The sequence below is a fragment of the Solanum pennellii genome, chromosome 7 (genome assembly GCF_001406875.1).
Source record: "Solanum pennellii chromosome 7, SPENNV200".
Taxonomy (NCBI): domain Eukaryota; kingdom Viridiplantae; phylum Streptophyta; class Magnoliopsida; order Solanales; family Solanaceae; genus Solanum; species Solanum pennellii.
The window spans coordinates 2,207,748-2,220,414 of NC_028643.1; the positions used below are offsets into that span (position 1 = coordinate 2,207,748).

The following is a 12,667-nucleotide window of genomic DNA, read 5'->3' on the forward strand; positions in this document are numbered from 1 at the left end:
GGTTGATTATTTTCTGAAATTATATGATTTATATTTGGGAAAATTCAAGTATACTTTAAATTTATGCCCGAAATTTCAGAGACACACTTATACTATATTAAGATCTTATTATTTCTGAATTTATTTTATAAGTAATAATCTATCCCTTTTTGACCTACGTGGCACTAGCTTAAAAAAAATCAATCAACGTCGAGCCCACAAGATAATGTCACGTAGGCCAAAAGGGGTAAAAAATTATTAATAAAATAAATTCAGGAAGAATAATAGGACCTTAGTATAGTATTAATGTGTCTTTGAGATTTCGAACATAGATTGAGGGGCACTTGCGCATTATCCCTATATATTATATGGTCAATTGTTATGGAAATATATACTTAATTGTAATATTATTCTCTTATTGTCATTAGAATCTAGATGGTTATTAATTTTGGGATGTGAAAAGAAAATATACTAATATACTCAAATTAAGGTATGAGAGATTAGTATTTAGTTGTGGGGCAGGACGGGTATAAGGTTATATATAAAGGTAGATCGAAAATATTGAGAAATACTTATTGAGATAACCTTTGATGAAAGAATATGAAGATTAAGGATCAGAGTTAAAAAATATTAAGTAGTTAAACGTTTTTTAGATTTTATACTATTCTCTTTGCTATTATATCTAATGATTCTATATTTCTATGATTGTATTTTTTTAAAAAAAAAAATTATTATAGTATTATTTATTGAGGACAAATAATTAAAAGAATTGGTGAGACATAAAACATTAATCCTTCAAAGAGAGAAATAAGACTTTAACTAGAAAATAAATGAAGTATTGAAAGCTAAGAAGAAAAAGGGAAATACAACTAAGTGTTCACAACGCGTTGAAGGATATGACTTTTTTTTTTTTGGATACCAAAAATTACTTATTATTTATATCTACAACCTAATCATCTTTAATATTTAGATTAATTCAAATTCACAGAGTTGGTTAAATCTCTTAAAATGATAAAAGCCATATTAATTAGTCCTATAAACTCGCAATATAAATTAAAAATAGAAAAAAAAAACTATGTACTGTATAAACAAGTCTAATATAATAGTCGAATCAAATTAAGTTCATTAAAGAATAATTAGAGTTGATATACTAGTCCTAAAAGATAAGAGATCCGTTAGGTGGTGGGACAGGTTGTAAGATATTTTCCAAAGTAAAAAGTAACAAGACAATAATTAATTACATCAATTATATGATTATCGGAATCAAAACTTTCACTAATAAAGTTTAAAATACGAAGAAGTATCTGAACAAGCCGAATGAGGTCCAACATTTGTTAATTTATACACACACAAAAATTTCACATCGACAGAGAAATTTCATATTAGTCACTCTTTCCCAGATTGGATATGCTTCTTGTTTTTTTCTTTTTGGATAGAACATAGAATCAATTAAATTAATTAATCAAGCACCAGCAATCTTTAATCACACTCATTAACAATAATGTTGGTTAATATTAATTCATGATTTTACATAATGAACTATAATTGTAGTTAGGTGCAAGGGTCCCATCCACAAATCACTTTTGTAAACCAATACAAGGAGTAAAAATCAGTATTAGTATATGAAGATTAAAAGATTTGTCTAATCAAAGATATATATATTTTAACAAGTCAATACTAATATTTACTTTATTCACCTAGTGATGTGAATCATAATTTAGAACTTTACTAGTCAAAGAAAATGGACATATGTTTATTAGATTTAACGTGCAAAAATTTCACTAAAAATGCATATTTTTTTCAAAAGGTTTAAGACGCACTAATCGCGCAATTACAAACACATGATAATCAATTAATCAACGCCTCAGTCCCAACCAAGTTGATTAATCGCCTACATAACAAACTTAGAGAGAAGAAAATGATCTGTTACTTTGACTTTGATTTTGATGTAATTTGGTCAGTAATGGAACACCTAATTAAGTCAATAATAAAATGTAATGGAAGTCTAAAAAAACCAGAAAACAAAGATGAGGCAACTATGTTATGTGTTACTTTGAGCTAATTTATATACCTGAGTTTATCAAGGTAAAAAAAAAAGAAAAAAAAGCAACTACAAAGGACAGTGCAGAAAATTAAGTTTTAGCTTGGTTGGTGTTTGCTGAGGGAGATGATTGTTGGTTTTGTCCTTTGGGAGGGATCTTAGACTGCATCACTCGTAGCTCGTTGGCGATCTCAGTGAAGTTAGGCCTCTCGGACGGTTCAGCTGACCAACATCTCTCCATGAGTGACCTCCAATCTGGGTCACAGGACTCGGGCACTGGAGGACGCAAGGTGTTACTCACGATACCACCTGCATAGGGCTTTATTTGTTAATACTCGAACTGGTTTGTTGACTTAGAAGGCGTTTGGACAATATTCGGTGGAAGATGGAAAAGAATATTTGGAAATCGTTACCAATTATAGCCCCATAGTGCAATTCGGCATATGGTTCTTCTCCAGTAAGAAGTTCCCACAGTACAATTCCAAAGGAGAATACGTCAACCTACAAACACAACCAGCAAAGTACGCGTCAACAAGCAGGGATAAGGAGGTAGAATTATTACCCCCTACCTATGACTTTATTTGTCATACTTTCCTTTTTAGTCCGTTCAGAAAAGAATACCTCTTCCCTCTTACCTTTATTGGCAAGTTATTAGTTCCAACTTTCACGTGACATGTTTAAGACTACAAGATTGAAGTAAGACTACAAGATTCAAGAGTCCACTTTACTGTCTTAAAATCCATTTCAAGTCAAAAACAGACAAACGAATTGAAACAAAACAAAATTTTTTTTATACCTTCTCAGAGACAAGACTGCTGCTTCCATTGAGAAGTTCTGGGGCCATCCAGGGAAGAGTTCCTCGTACACCGCCTGAGATTAGTGTTTGACATTTCACTTTGGATAGCCCCAAATCGCCAACCTAAAACAAGGAGAGACTTCCAGTCGGTACCAAAGTGAAACAGATGATAATATGGCCGGGAGCTTCTAATATTCTCAGTGGTGCTTTCGTGTTTTTGAAGGTGTTATGCACAAGGTAAGAGATAACCTAAAAGCAACTATGAGTATGGATTCTGAAGCAGGCAAGAACTGAAAGATAGTCGTTACACGAACAACAATAAAAATAATAACACTAAGGATGATAATAATACTACAATGATGATGATATGACTAATGCCATAGATGGTACCGATGAATTCAGTATTGTCAAAGGCCCACTTAAGCCATGAAGCGAGGCCCAAAACATGTTGAGCGCTTCGCCTCGCTTAATGTGTCATCATCAAGTTTCTAGAGCATACTTTTCCTTCCCAATTAACATTCCTAGAGGGACTGCACAAAACAATTCAAATTTCACTTTATCATAAAAATTTCAATTGTGTTGCCTGTATATTTATTATTCGGCTTATAAATATTCGTCTTGACCTAAACATATAGCTTTGTAATTTTTCTCCCTTAATGCCTTTCTTCACTAAAGCCCACATTTTATTTTTATTAAAACCCACGTTTTATTTGTGCTTAAAGCCCCCCAAAAAAACCTTACAACTTCTTTAGGCTTTTCGCCTTTTAATAACACAGGCAGCGACATGGATCACTGTTGTCAAATCCTCAAATGAGAAAAGCATAGAAAAGGACCATGCCTTTCCAGAGATACAAGCAAAAGCAGAACCAACGTTAGCTTTAGTAAAGAAAAGGCGAACATATGTGTATTGCAGGAAAAAAGTAGTACAAACTGCAAACAAAACATAGTTGAACAAAGAAATAAAGAACTCCAATCATATAAAAAAGGAAGAAACTAGCAGTCAAATTTAGTAACCATCTTACACTTCAGATTTGGACAACAATGCAATTTTAGGTTTTTAATTTGGATTTATAACTTGCTATGCTGCCAATTTCTTGCCACCAAATATATTTACTCACAACACCTTTAATAATTTTATATGTTGTTTCCTTTGCTTGAATTAACATATTATTGGTTGTTGCTACTGTTCCTCTACCCCGTTATTTCAGCATGACTTCTCCACTCCTGTATTTCCTTTCAATACTTGTTTCTTATCTCCCGGGATATCCTTGCCTATCCCATCCCTACTAACATAACAAACCCCTAAGGACATCCAAAAGCTAAAGTTGAAAGCATGGGAAAAGAAAATACAAAAACCTGAATACTCTTGGATAGAAAAAAACTTGATTTCTCTGTCTTATTTTTGCAAGTACGGTGTCCAGTCTAGCTTGCGCACACCTCAATTAATTATGCAGGATAACTGCAACCTCCTACTCGCACAGGTACCCTTGCCCACCAAGGCTTGAAGAAATGGGAAGAAATCACCCTAATGTTTTTGCCTCCTTTGGATGTTTATTTAAACATGACGACTTAGTTTCTCTCTTGATGTTCCAATACCTTAAAATGGCTTAGTTACTCAGCACTCACTTAAGTAGCACAAACCAAGATGATGTCACCATGACAACAAGTGCCTAACATCCATAGATATGAAAATTCTTCATATAACCACAATCCTCTAGGAAAACACCGAAAGATAACAGAAGATGGATACATCTAACAATTAAGATCAAAGCAAGGTCCATTCTCACAACTGATGTCACCTAAAACTTAAAGCCTCATTAGCTCGAGTATAGAGTAATTTTTCCTATTTTGCTCAGGCATATATAACCTGAACTATGGAGGTCTTTTTGACACGGGAGAAATAAAATTTCATTCACAATCCAGGTTTTCTGAACTGAAAGAATTAGAGAAGGCGCCTACGCACCTATTGTAGGTTTTCTAAAGAAGCAAGAACTCCCCAAGGACCAGTACCGCATGGTTTGAAACTCAATAGATAACGGACCAGTCCCTCTACCCTTCTCCACTTAAATACCTAACTTTTGTCTGCAGCAGGCTTTGAACCTACTGCACATACTGTAGTTCTTTGATGAAGTTCTACATATGATATTCTTATCATCTTTTAAAATTACCTGCTCAAACTGGTTCGCGCAATGAGGTCTTTGAATTTAATCTCTACCTCACCACATCAGGTCATTACATTTGACCACACAGAAAATGCAGGTCCACCCACAGGCATATCTGATATTGAATAATAAGCAGAAACCATAACCACTCTAAGCCCCTAAACATTGACCCCAGGAGCACGCAGCTAGTCTCAAACAAAAACCCAGTGTATATGACATCCAGTGTTAATGCCGATGGAATGCAATAAGGTCTACGGAAGATCTAAAAAGTAATTCAATGTGATAGACCTTGTACACAACCTGGGTGAAGTAGCCACAGAGACTATCATGGGTCACCTTCCCCAGTAATAGTTTGGAGGGACATTTAACTTAAAAGGGAAGAGAACAGGTGCAAGAATGAACAATGTCATTTTCTAAAGATGGGGTCCCTCATACTTTATGACAAATGGTATAAAACTTAATTGTTTTCAATTATAGGATAAGCCATGGAAGATTAGAAGGCTGGAAAAGCCAAAAAGTGAAGGATTTTTGCTTTCGGCGCCATCTCAAGGCTGGCTACTATATCAAGATGTTCTACTACACCCAATGTGAAATGATGCACATCATCTATTGTATCTCAAACCATAAATTACAATACCAGCTTCTTTTTGTGAGGGAGATACAAAGTTTATCAGTTTTAAACTACAATGTAACTGCTTAAGCTGGGAACTTCTTGAGATGTTAAGTAATAAACGCATCACCTCAAATGCAAAAGCAGCCTCCAAGCTCTAAATCTTTCTTTAAATTTTGATAAGACCTCCAAGTCTAGTATGTTACTCAATTAGAGTGATGATCTTTCAGGTTCAGGTGTGTCATACTTGGGTATCAGATTACAACGAATATTCAGTTATTAATGTCAAGCTGTGATCTCTTTACATCTTTCATTGTAGTTACCTGCCCCATTCTGGGCTTAGGACTCCCTTACTTAAAAGACTTCTTACCTCATGCTCAATAGAAAATAATGCTTCCATTGCAGATTTGCAAATACGGAATATAAACATTCAATTACTTTCTTTAGTTCAATGAGAACTCAGAACCACTGCAAGAATGTTATTAGGTGATGTTTTACTAAAATAGGTAGAACAATTAACCATCAGCAAACTCCTAACTGTGCATAAAACTTGAATTAGTCTCTGATGTCAACATATAATAACATTTGTACGACAGAGATGTAACACTTATTCCCCTTGTTGAGATAATTGGCTACTAAATCTTTAGCATTTATGCACATCATTTTTGATCAACTAACAAATAAATCTATATCCCGGTGATGACTTACCTTGCATATTGGACGGTGGGGATCACGCAGATTAACCAACAGGTTGTCACTTTTCAAGTCAAAGTGCACTATATTCTTCCCATGAAGATACTCCATTCCAAATGCAACATCCATGGCAATCACGAGGCGTTTCCTCTTATCCAGATTCCTGAAGACAGTACGTGATGCATTTAGTCATCCCATTGTTTATGTGTAACACCACAAATAGTATACAATTTTATTGTATGCAGAAGAGTACTATATGTGCTCAATCTGATCCCACAAAATCAGGGTGAATGTCGTGAAAGAAACCTACTCAACCACTAAGTAACTACAGGAACCACCCTACCCTCATGACACACTTGAAAAAAGTCCATCTGAAAATGATGTGGCCTTTAACCTACCATTGCCCTAAAAATGCATGAAGACATGAGTTTATACCACCAAATTATTTAATCGCTAAAACCACAGCAGAGGTCAACCCTAAAACAAGTTTAACCCAAAATTCAGTGGTATTAAAAAAAAGCAAATTAAGTAACTACGAATTAGGATTCTATTACAAATATCTTCATATGGAAGTAAAGATTGAATTACCAATAAAACAGTAACTCCATTTAATGCATGCAAGCAAAAACAATAACAAAAAGAAAGGTCACCTCTCATTCTTTTGTAAAGCATTTCTCAAGGACCCGTTAACCATATATTCTGTAACAGTCGCCACAGAGCCACCCGGACCATCTAGCACAACACCATAGAAGGCAACAACGTTTGGATGGTGCAAGTCTGCAAGTTTGATGGCCTCATTCCAGAAATCATCCCTCTAAATGAAAAAGATAAGCACATACATATTATAAACATGGATAAAAGATGCAAAGATCTTGGATAAATTAGTTAAATTATCAGGTGTGAGGATAAAGACGAGAGACAGTATAAATTTGAAAGGAGGAGGAAAAAGATACCAACCATACGCTCTTGTTCTGAAGCTTTCCCAGCGAAACACCTGTCATTAATCCTTTTAATTGCAACATCAGTACCCCTCCACTTTCCATGATAAACAGTGCCAAATGTACCAGAACCCAATTCTCGAATCTCCTCGAGGTCATCATTCTTTATAATCTATTCACAAGAATGCACTTTCAAAACATGGGAAAATGAAAGAATTGCTACATAGCAGTGGCAGTGACAGTAAAAGATAAATTCACTTTTCCATTTAGGTATTACAAATTATGGGAATTGTACTGGACAAGAAATGTCGAACCTGCAAGCGTCCAATGCCACCTGATACAGGAAACCCAAAATTTGCTCTCTCTGGAAATTTAGTTTTAGTTTCCTGAACAAACATTACTTCTGATTAGCAAGACTGGCAAAGAAAAGATACAAGGAACTGATTCCAAACAACTTGCATAGCAGCAGCTGTTGTTTGTGTGAGAGAATTTAAGACCTCAAATTTATCCTTGGGGTCCTTTCCGGCATTAATGCTTTCAACATTCTGCTGACTTGAAGATGGGGACTCACTCCTCCCATGTGAGGAAAGGTCAGCATTAGATGGAGTTGATGACTGGAGAACAGAAGCAGCGACACCCTCAGCAACAGCCTGAAGTTCTTGCTTGATCATTTCCTCCTCTGAGCCTTCAATAGCAAATAGGAAAGGAAAACGTTAGGACGACAAGTATATAAGATGACCTACCAATACTGAATTCCAGAAAAATCGAAGCTTCTCACCTTTCTTGGACCATGATTGATCTGAACTGTAATCTGTATTACCAGAGGGAAGGTAAGCTCCATCCTCCAACCGAATTTGTGTTTGTAATCCACCATTAGCAGTAGTTGGCAACTCATTGGTATTGCCAAAACGATTCTCGCCCTTGGTGCCAACAGCTTCCTTTTTTAGCTGAAGTTTACTAGGTTTAGGAGGAGGGAAATGAGAATCATGATGTAAATTCCAAGGATCCTGGTTGCTATATAAAGAATTTGAATTCTCCTGTACACACGGTGAGGTACCATCGAGTATGGTCATTTCTGCAGTAGTAGGACTCACCATTGGCTGGAAATGTTGAACCCCATCTTTCTGTTCAGCAATAGCTGGAGTTCTCTCTGTTGCATGGGCAGAGAGGGCAGTTAGATGGGGAGAGACTTCACTGGGAATCAAGTGATTAACCCCATAGTTTGGTTGTGCATGCACACCCGGATTTGTCATTACAAGGTGCTGAGAGACTTCATACCCTTCTGCAGCCTGAATGTTGGGCAAGAAAGGATTCCCATGTGGAACAGGTATTTCATTTGAATTCACGTTACTTGTAACCAAACCTGGATATACCTCCCTCCCACCAAACTGTTGTACTCTGTTATTCAAGATGTCTTCCCTTCTAAAATTATCAACAGCTGGCTTACTCTGCTCATTATTTGCTAAAATTTCAGCGGGGTGCATCAGGAGATTTTCCATCCTTCCCTCAATTTGTCTCAAATGGTTGTAAGCTGTAAGAGATTCTATATTATCTTCTTTCGGAAGCATGGTAGGTGCGGTTCCACAATAATTCTTGGGAGATTCACCACTTAAGTTATCCAGTGTTTGACCAGGCACACTGCCAACTTTAAGTAAATCACTACTGACTGGTTTATTCGCAGCAACTTCCTGTTTAACCTGATACTGTGATGGAACCAGAAGCTGCTCAGTGGCATTACCATGGCATGGTTGAGGAACAGCTCCAACAAAAACTCCATAAGGTGGTTGCACCGTACCTGTTAACCCTATCATACCTTGGGGGGGAACTGACGCCTTTTGGTGCTCTGCAAACTCAGGCTGTTGGAGGCTTCTATCATATTCATACTGTTTATCAACAGTTTGTGAGCTTCCAATTACCTCACCTTGACCTTTTCCACCTCCATGATCTATCTGACCCCCAGTTCTTTGCCCAACAGCAGCTCCCTGCTGTTCAATAGCTGGCTCACCCAGGGTTCCAGTTGTAACAGCTCGGTAAATAGGATGCCCCATCTCATCCAACCGAAGGCTATGATACACCGGATTAAAGTCAGATACTGAGCTTGCAGGAATTTCTCTTTGCTCTTGCACTACTGTATCTGAATGTGCATGAGGCAGCGATTTTTGACACATTAGACAGTCATCAAACCTGGGTAATGCCTCAGAACCAGTAACCAGTGGCTGAGGCACTTGGCCTTCAGAAAGTGGCATCTGATGTGTTTGTGGAATATGGTGCCATCCATAAGCTCCTCCAAGACCTGCAGGAGGGGCGTGATGCTGATAAGCATTGTACCCTTGGTCAACAGGAATCTGCACAACTCTCTGCCCCAATGTGCCTTCTGCAGGATAATGTTCTAACCTAAAATGTTGGGGCTGAATCTGTGAGGCAACCAGGTTCTGATTCATACTGACATGACCAGAAGGAGCCATTGTCATGTGAAGAGCAGGGACAAACTTCTGAGTTGGACCACCAGAAATTATATGTTGCTGGTTCATTACTGGCCCAACAGTTCCCAAAAGCTGTCTTGGGAATCCCATCTGAGAAGGGATCTGAACATACTCTGTACGGTTTACTGTCTCCCTCTGAGGATCCACATAAGCTGGGAAATATGCTGTAGTCCCTTGATAAGTTACTCCTGTTTGCTGCATATCATAACCCATTTGTTGCTGCTGTGCAGTGACAGGCACAGTTTTCTCTAACCCATGCTCCAACTGAGCAGATAAGGTTGGCACAGACCCAGGAACAACTAATGGAATGGTCATTGGAGAGATAGAAGCATCAGCATGAGTTGCAGGATTTGCATCTGTAGACACCAATCTGTAAGAAGGTTCTTGAGAGGTAGCAGAAGTCCCACTAGGTGATAGCGTGTCAAAAGAAGGTACAGCTCTAAGCTCCCCTTGACCATGACCTAAGACATCCACGGCTTCAGCGCCACTAAATTCCGAGTTCTGGGTGGAACCAGCACTAGCGTTACTCCCTTTCCTAGTAAGGCCAATACCACTAACTCCATTACTAATCCCATTCACTGCCTCGACATACCTCTGTCCACTATCTTGCAGATCTCCAAATTGCGCCAAACCGGATGATTCCACCTCAGAAGCCGAAAACAGAAACACCCTTAATTTAGCTGACCCATCGGACGCTCTTTCAACCAATTTTTCATACTCATCCATCATATTTTCCAGATCTTCAGGACAAGAAACAGACACAAGTGCATCAAGATCCTCATCAGGCAACTGGTACTTAATCGTCACATCCTGCCCACAAGTATCTACCATTTTGCGTACCAGTTCAGCAAAACTCACATCCCTCCTAACACTAATAATCCTAGTCTGTCCACCCACATATCTCAATGCCCCATCACTCGGCCTCGGGATTATCCTCCCCCCAAAACTGCACAAAAACTTAACTTTTCTCCCTGACACCGAACCATCACCACCATCATCACTAGCACGCTCAGACACATTACTTGCAACCCGCGCCACAGAATGCAAATTCTGCGACGACCCAGTACCTGAATTCATAACACCAACACTCACAACACCCGGTGGCTGCGAAGCCACAACCTGTGGGACCCATCCAGCCGCCCCTGGACCAGCATTGGTATAACCTAAACCTACAAACCCGGCATCCGTTACAGTAGTAGGGTAATAAACCCCCTGTATAGTTCCAGGACTACCTCCAACATCCCGGGTCAGGTTACCATAAAACCCCTCAACTGTTCTACCAGATGTAGTCACAGGAGCAATACCCGATTCTTCGGGCACTGTCCTAACAATGTTCAACGGCCTCAAATCTTTGGGTACTGAATTTTGATCAAAAGCCATAATCTGTACAAATCAAAATTGGATTTTTTTTTTCTAAACCTAAAATTGCTATTTTTATTTTTTTAGGTTTTACCCTTCTCTACATTTCAGCTACTACAAAAACCAAGAAAACTCAATACTACGAAACTCCAATAAAACCCTAATGGGGGTTCACCCAAATACAAGCAAATCAAAAGGGTTACTCAAGAAACATGAGTTTTCAGTAACCAACAACAACAAACTGAAAATTACCTCAAAAAAACGCACCGACCCAGCAAGAAAGTGATGGAAACATGAACAAAAACAGCACTTTCTTGCTAATCTCTGTATTTCTGTAGCTGATATGCCCAAAAGATACAATTTTTTTTATTTTTTTCTCATTTTTTTGAGAGATTTTGCAGGGAAAAAGGTCGCTATCAAAATCTAGAGATGGAAGAGGAAGATGCCTTAATTTTCGATTTCTTGAAGAAAAAAAAATTGCAGAAAATTAAAAAATATATTAATTTTTCTTATAAAAGAAATTGAAATGAGAAAGAGAAAAGTGATGTATGGGGGAAAAGCCACGTGGAAGAGTTCATGCAGAAGAGTTTGTAATTTTGAAAATTTAGTCAATTTGGTGAAAGGATTTAAATAGCAATTATTTAAAGAAAAAAGTTGAAAGGAACATTTTAATAATCCAATTTTAGATAATCCTATAATGGTAACTTTATTAGAAAAAAGATATGTATTTATATTTTGGAGTGTCAATTAGGTGATGAGATAAACGTGGAAGTGAAACTTTGACATGGAGGTTGAGAGATAGTTTCAAGTATTTGGGGATTTTAAATTTAGGGAAGTAGGGATATCGATAAAGATGTCACACAGCGTATTGGTGAGGTGTTGACGAAGGGGACGTTTGGCTCCGGAGTCTCATAGTGTTGGTCAATAACACTCGAGTTCAAAAATGTGCAAGTTATGGATATGAGTTGCCGAAATTGATGCGTAGATGTATTAGAAGCGACAAGATTAGGCACGAGGATGTCTTAGCAAAAGTGAGAGAGACAAATGCTGAAGGAAGGGAAATTGAAATGGTTTGATAATGTGTAGAGGAGATGTACAATGTTCTAGTAAATGATACTTTTTATATGCAACGTAGTAGAGCGCATCAATCAATGAAACTGCTTTGTTTGGGCCTTTAGTATATCAATCGATAGAAGTGTTTTATTTGGATATATTGTTACGCGAACCGACTGTAATCCTGCTGTGATTTGCGAAATTCTATACAGACTGATTGACATAGTTAATTTTTCTTTCTTTCAACATGATTTCAAGTCACTGATTCTCAACTTTATTAATAAAAGCTCCAACTGGCATGACGTTATATAAGAAGTACTTAGTACCGAATATGTAACGATTTTAAATATTCTCGTCAGTGATTCGATGATCTACCTTTAGATACTCCACTCAACTCATTCTTTAATATTATTCTGAATTTTAATGTCATGTATCTTTATTTTAGCAATTATGTCGTGTTCACAGTAATTTCTTCCATTTTTTATATAATTTTGAAATTATAATAAGATTGATTCACATAAGTCTCGTTTCTATATTATATATATATATATAT

The 12,667-nt window shown here is 37.3% G+C and overlaps 1 protein-coding gene across 1 annotated transcript; it reads right to left on the reverse strand.

The window, feature by feature from the left end:
* Positions 1 to 1,888: 1,888 nt before the first annotated feature.
* Positions 1,889 to 11,548, reverse strand: LOC107026002. Its single transcript, XM_015226820.2, has 9 exons — positions 7,998 to 11,548; positions 7,717 to 7,904; positions 7,534 to 7,605; positions 7,239 to 7,391; positions 6,932 to 7,095; positions 6,297 to 6,444; positions 2,817 to 2,939; positions 2,434 to 2,521; positions 1,889 to 2,329 (listed from the first exon to the last, which is right to left on the reverse strand). The coding sequence occupies exons 1-9, from the start codon at positions 11,080 to 11,082 to the stop codon at positions 2,112 to 2,114; spliced, it is 4,239 nt and encodes a 1,412-aa protein (XP_015082306.1). The 5' UTR covers positions 11,083 to 11,548; the 3' UTR covers positions 1,889 to 2,111.
* Between the last annotated feature and the right edge of the window lie 1,119 nt (positions 11,549 to 12,667).

What these genes read in the sequence shown, in the direction of transcription:
- LOC107026002 (XM_015226820.2), bottom strand. Translation starts at nt 11,082, where the DNA reads ATGGCTTTTGATCAAAATTCAGTACCCAAAGATTTGAGGCCGTTGAAC. An exon ending in TCAATCATGGTCCAAGAAAG is followed by an intron (nt 7,905 to 7,997) that starts GTGAGAAGCTTC and finishes TTGCTATTGAAG; the next exon opens with GCTCAGAGGAGGAAATGATC. An exon ending in GCTTTACAAAAGAATGAGAG is followed by an intron (nt 6,445 to 6,931) that starts GTGACCTTTCTT and finishes TACTGTCTTCAG; the next exon opens with GAATCTGGATAAGAGGAAAC.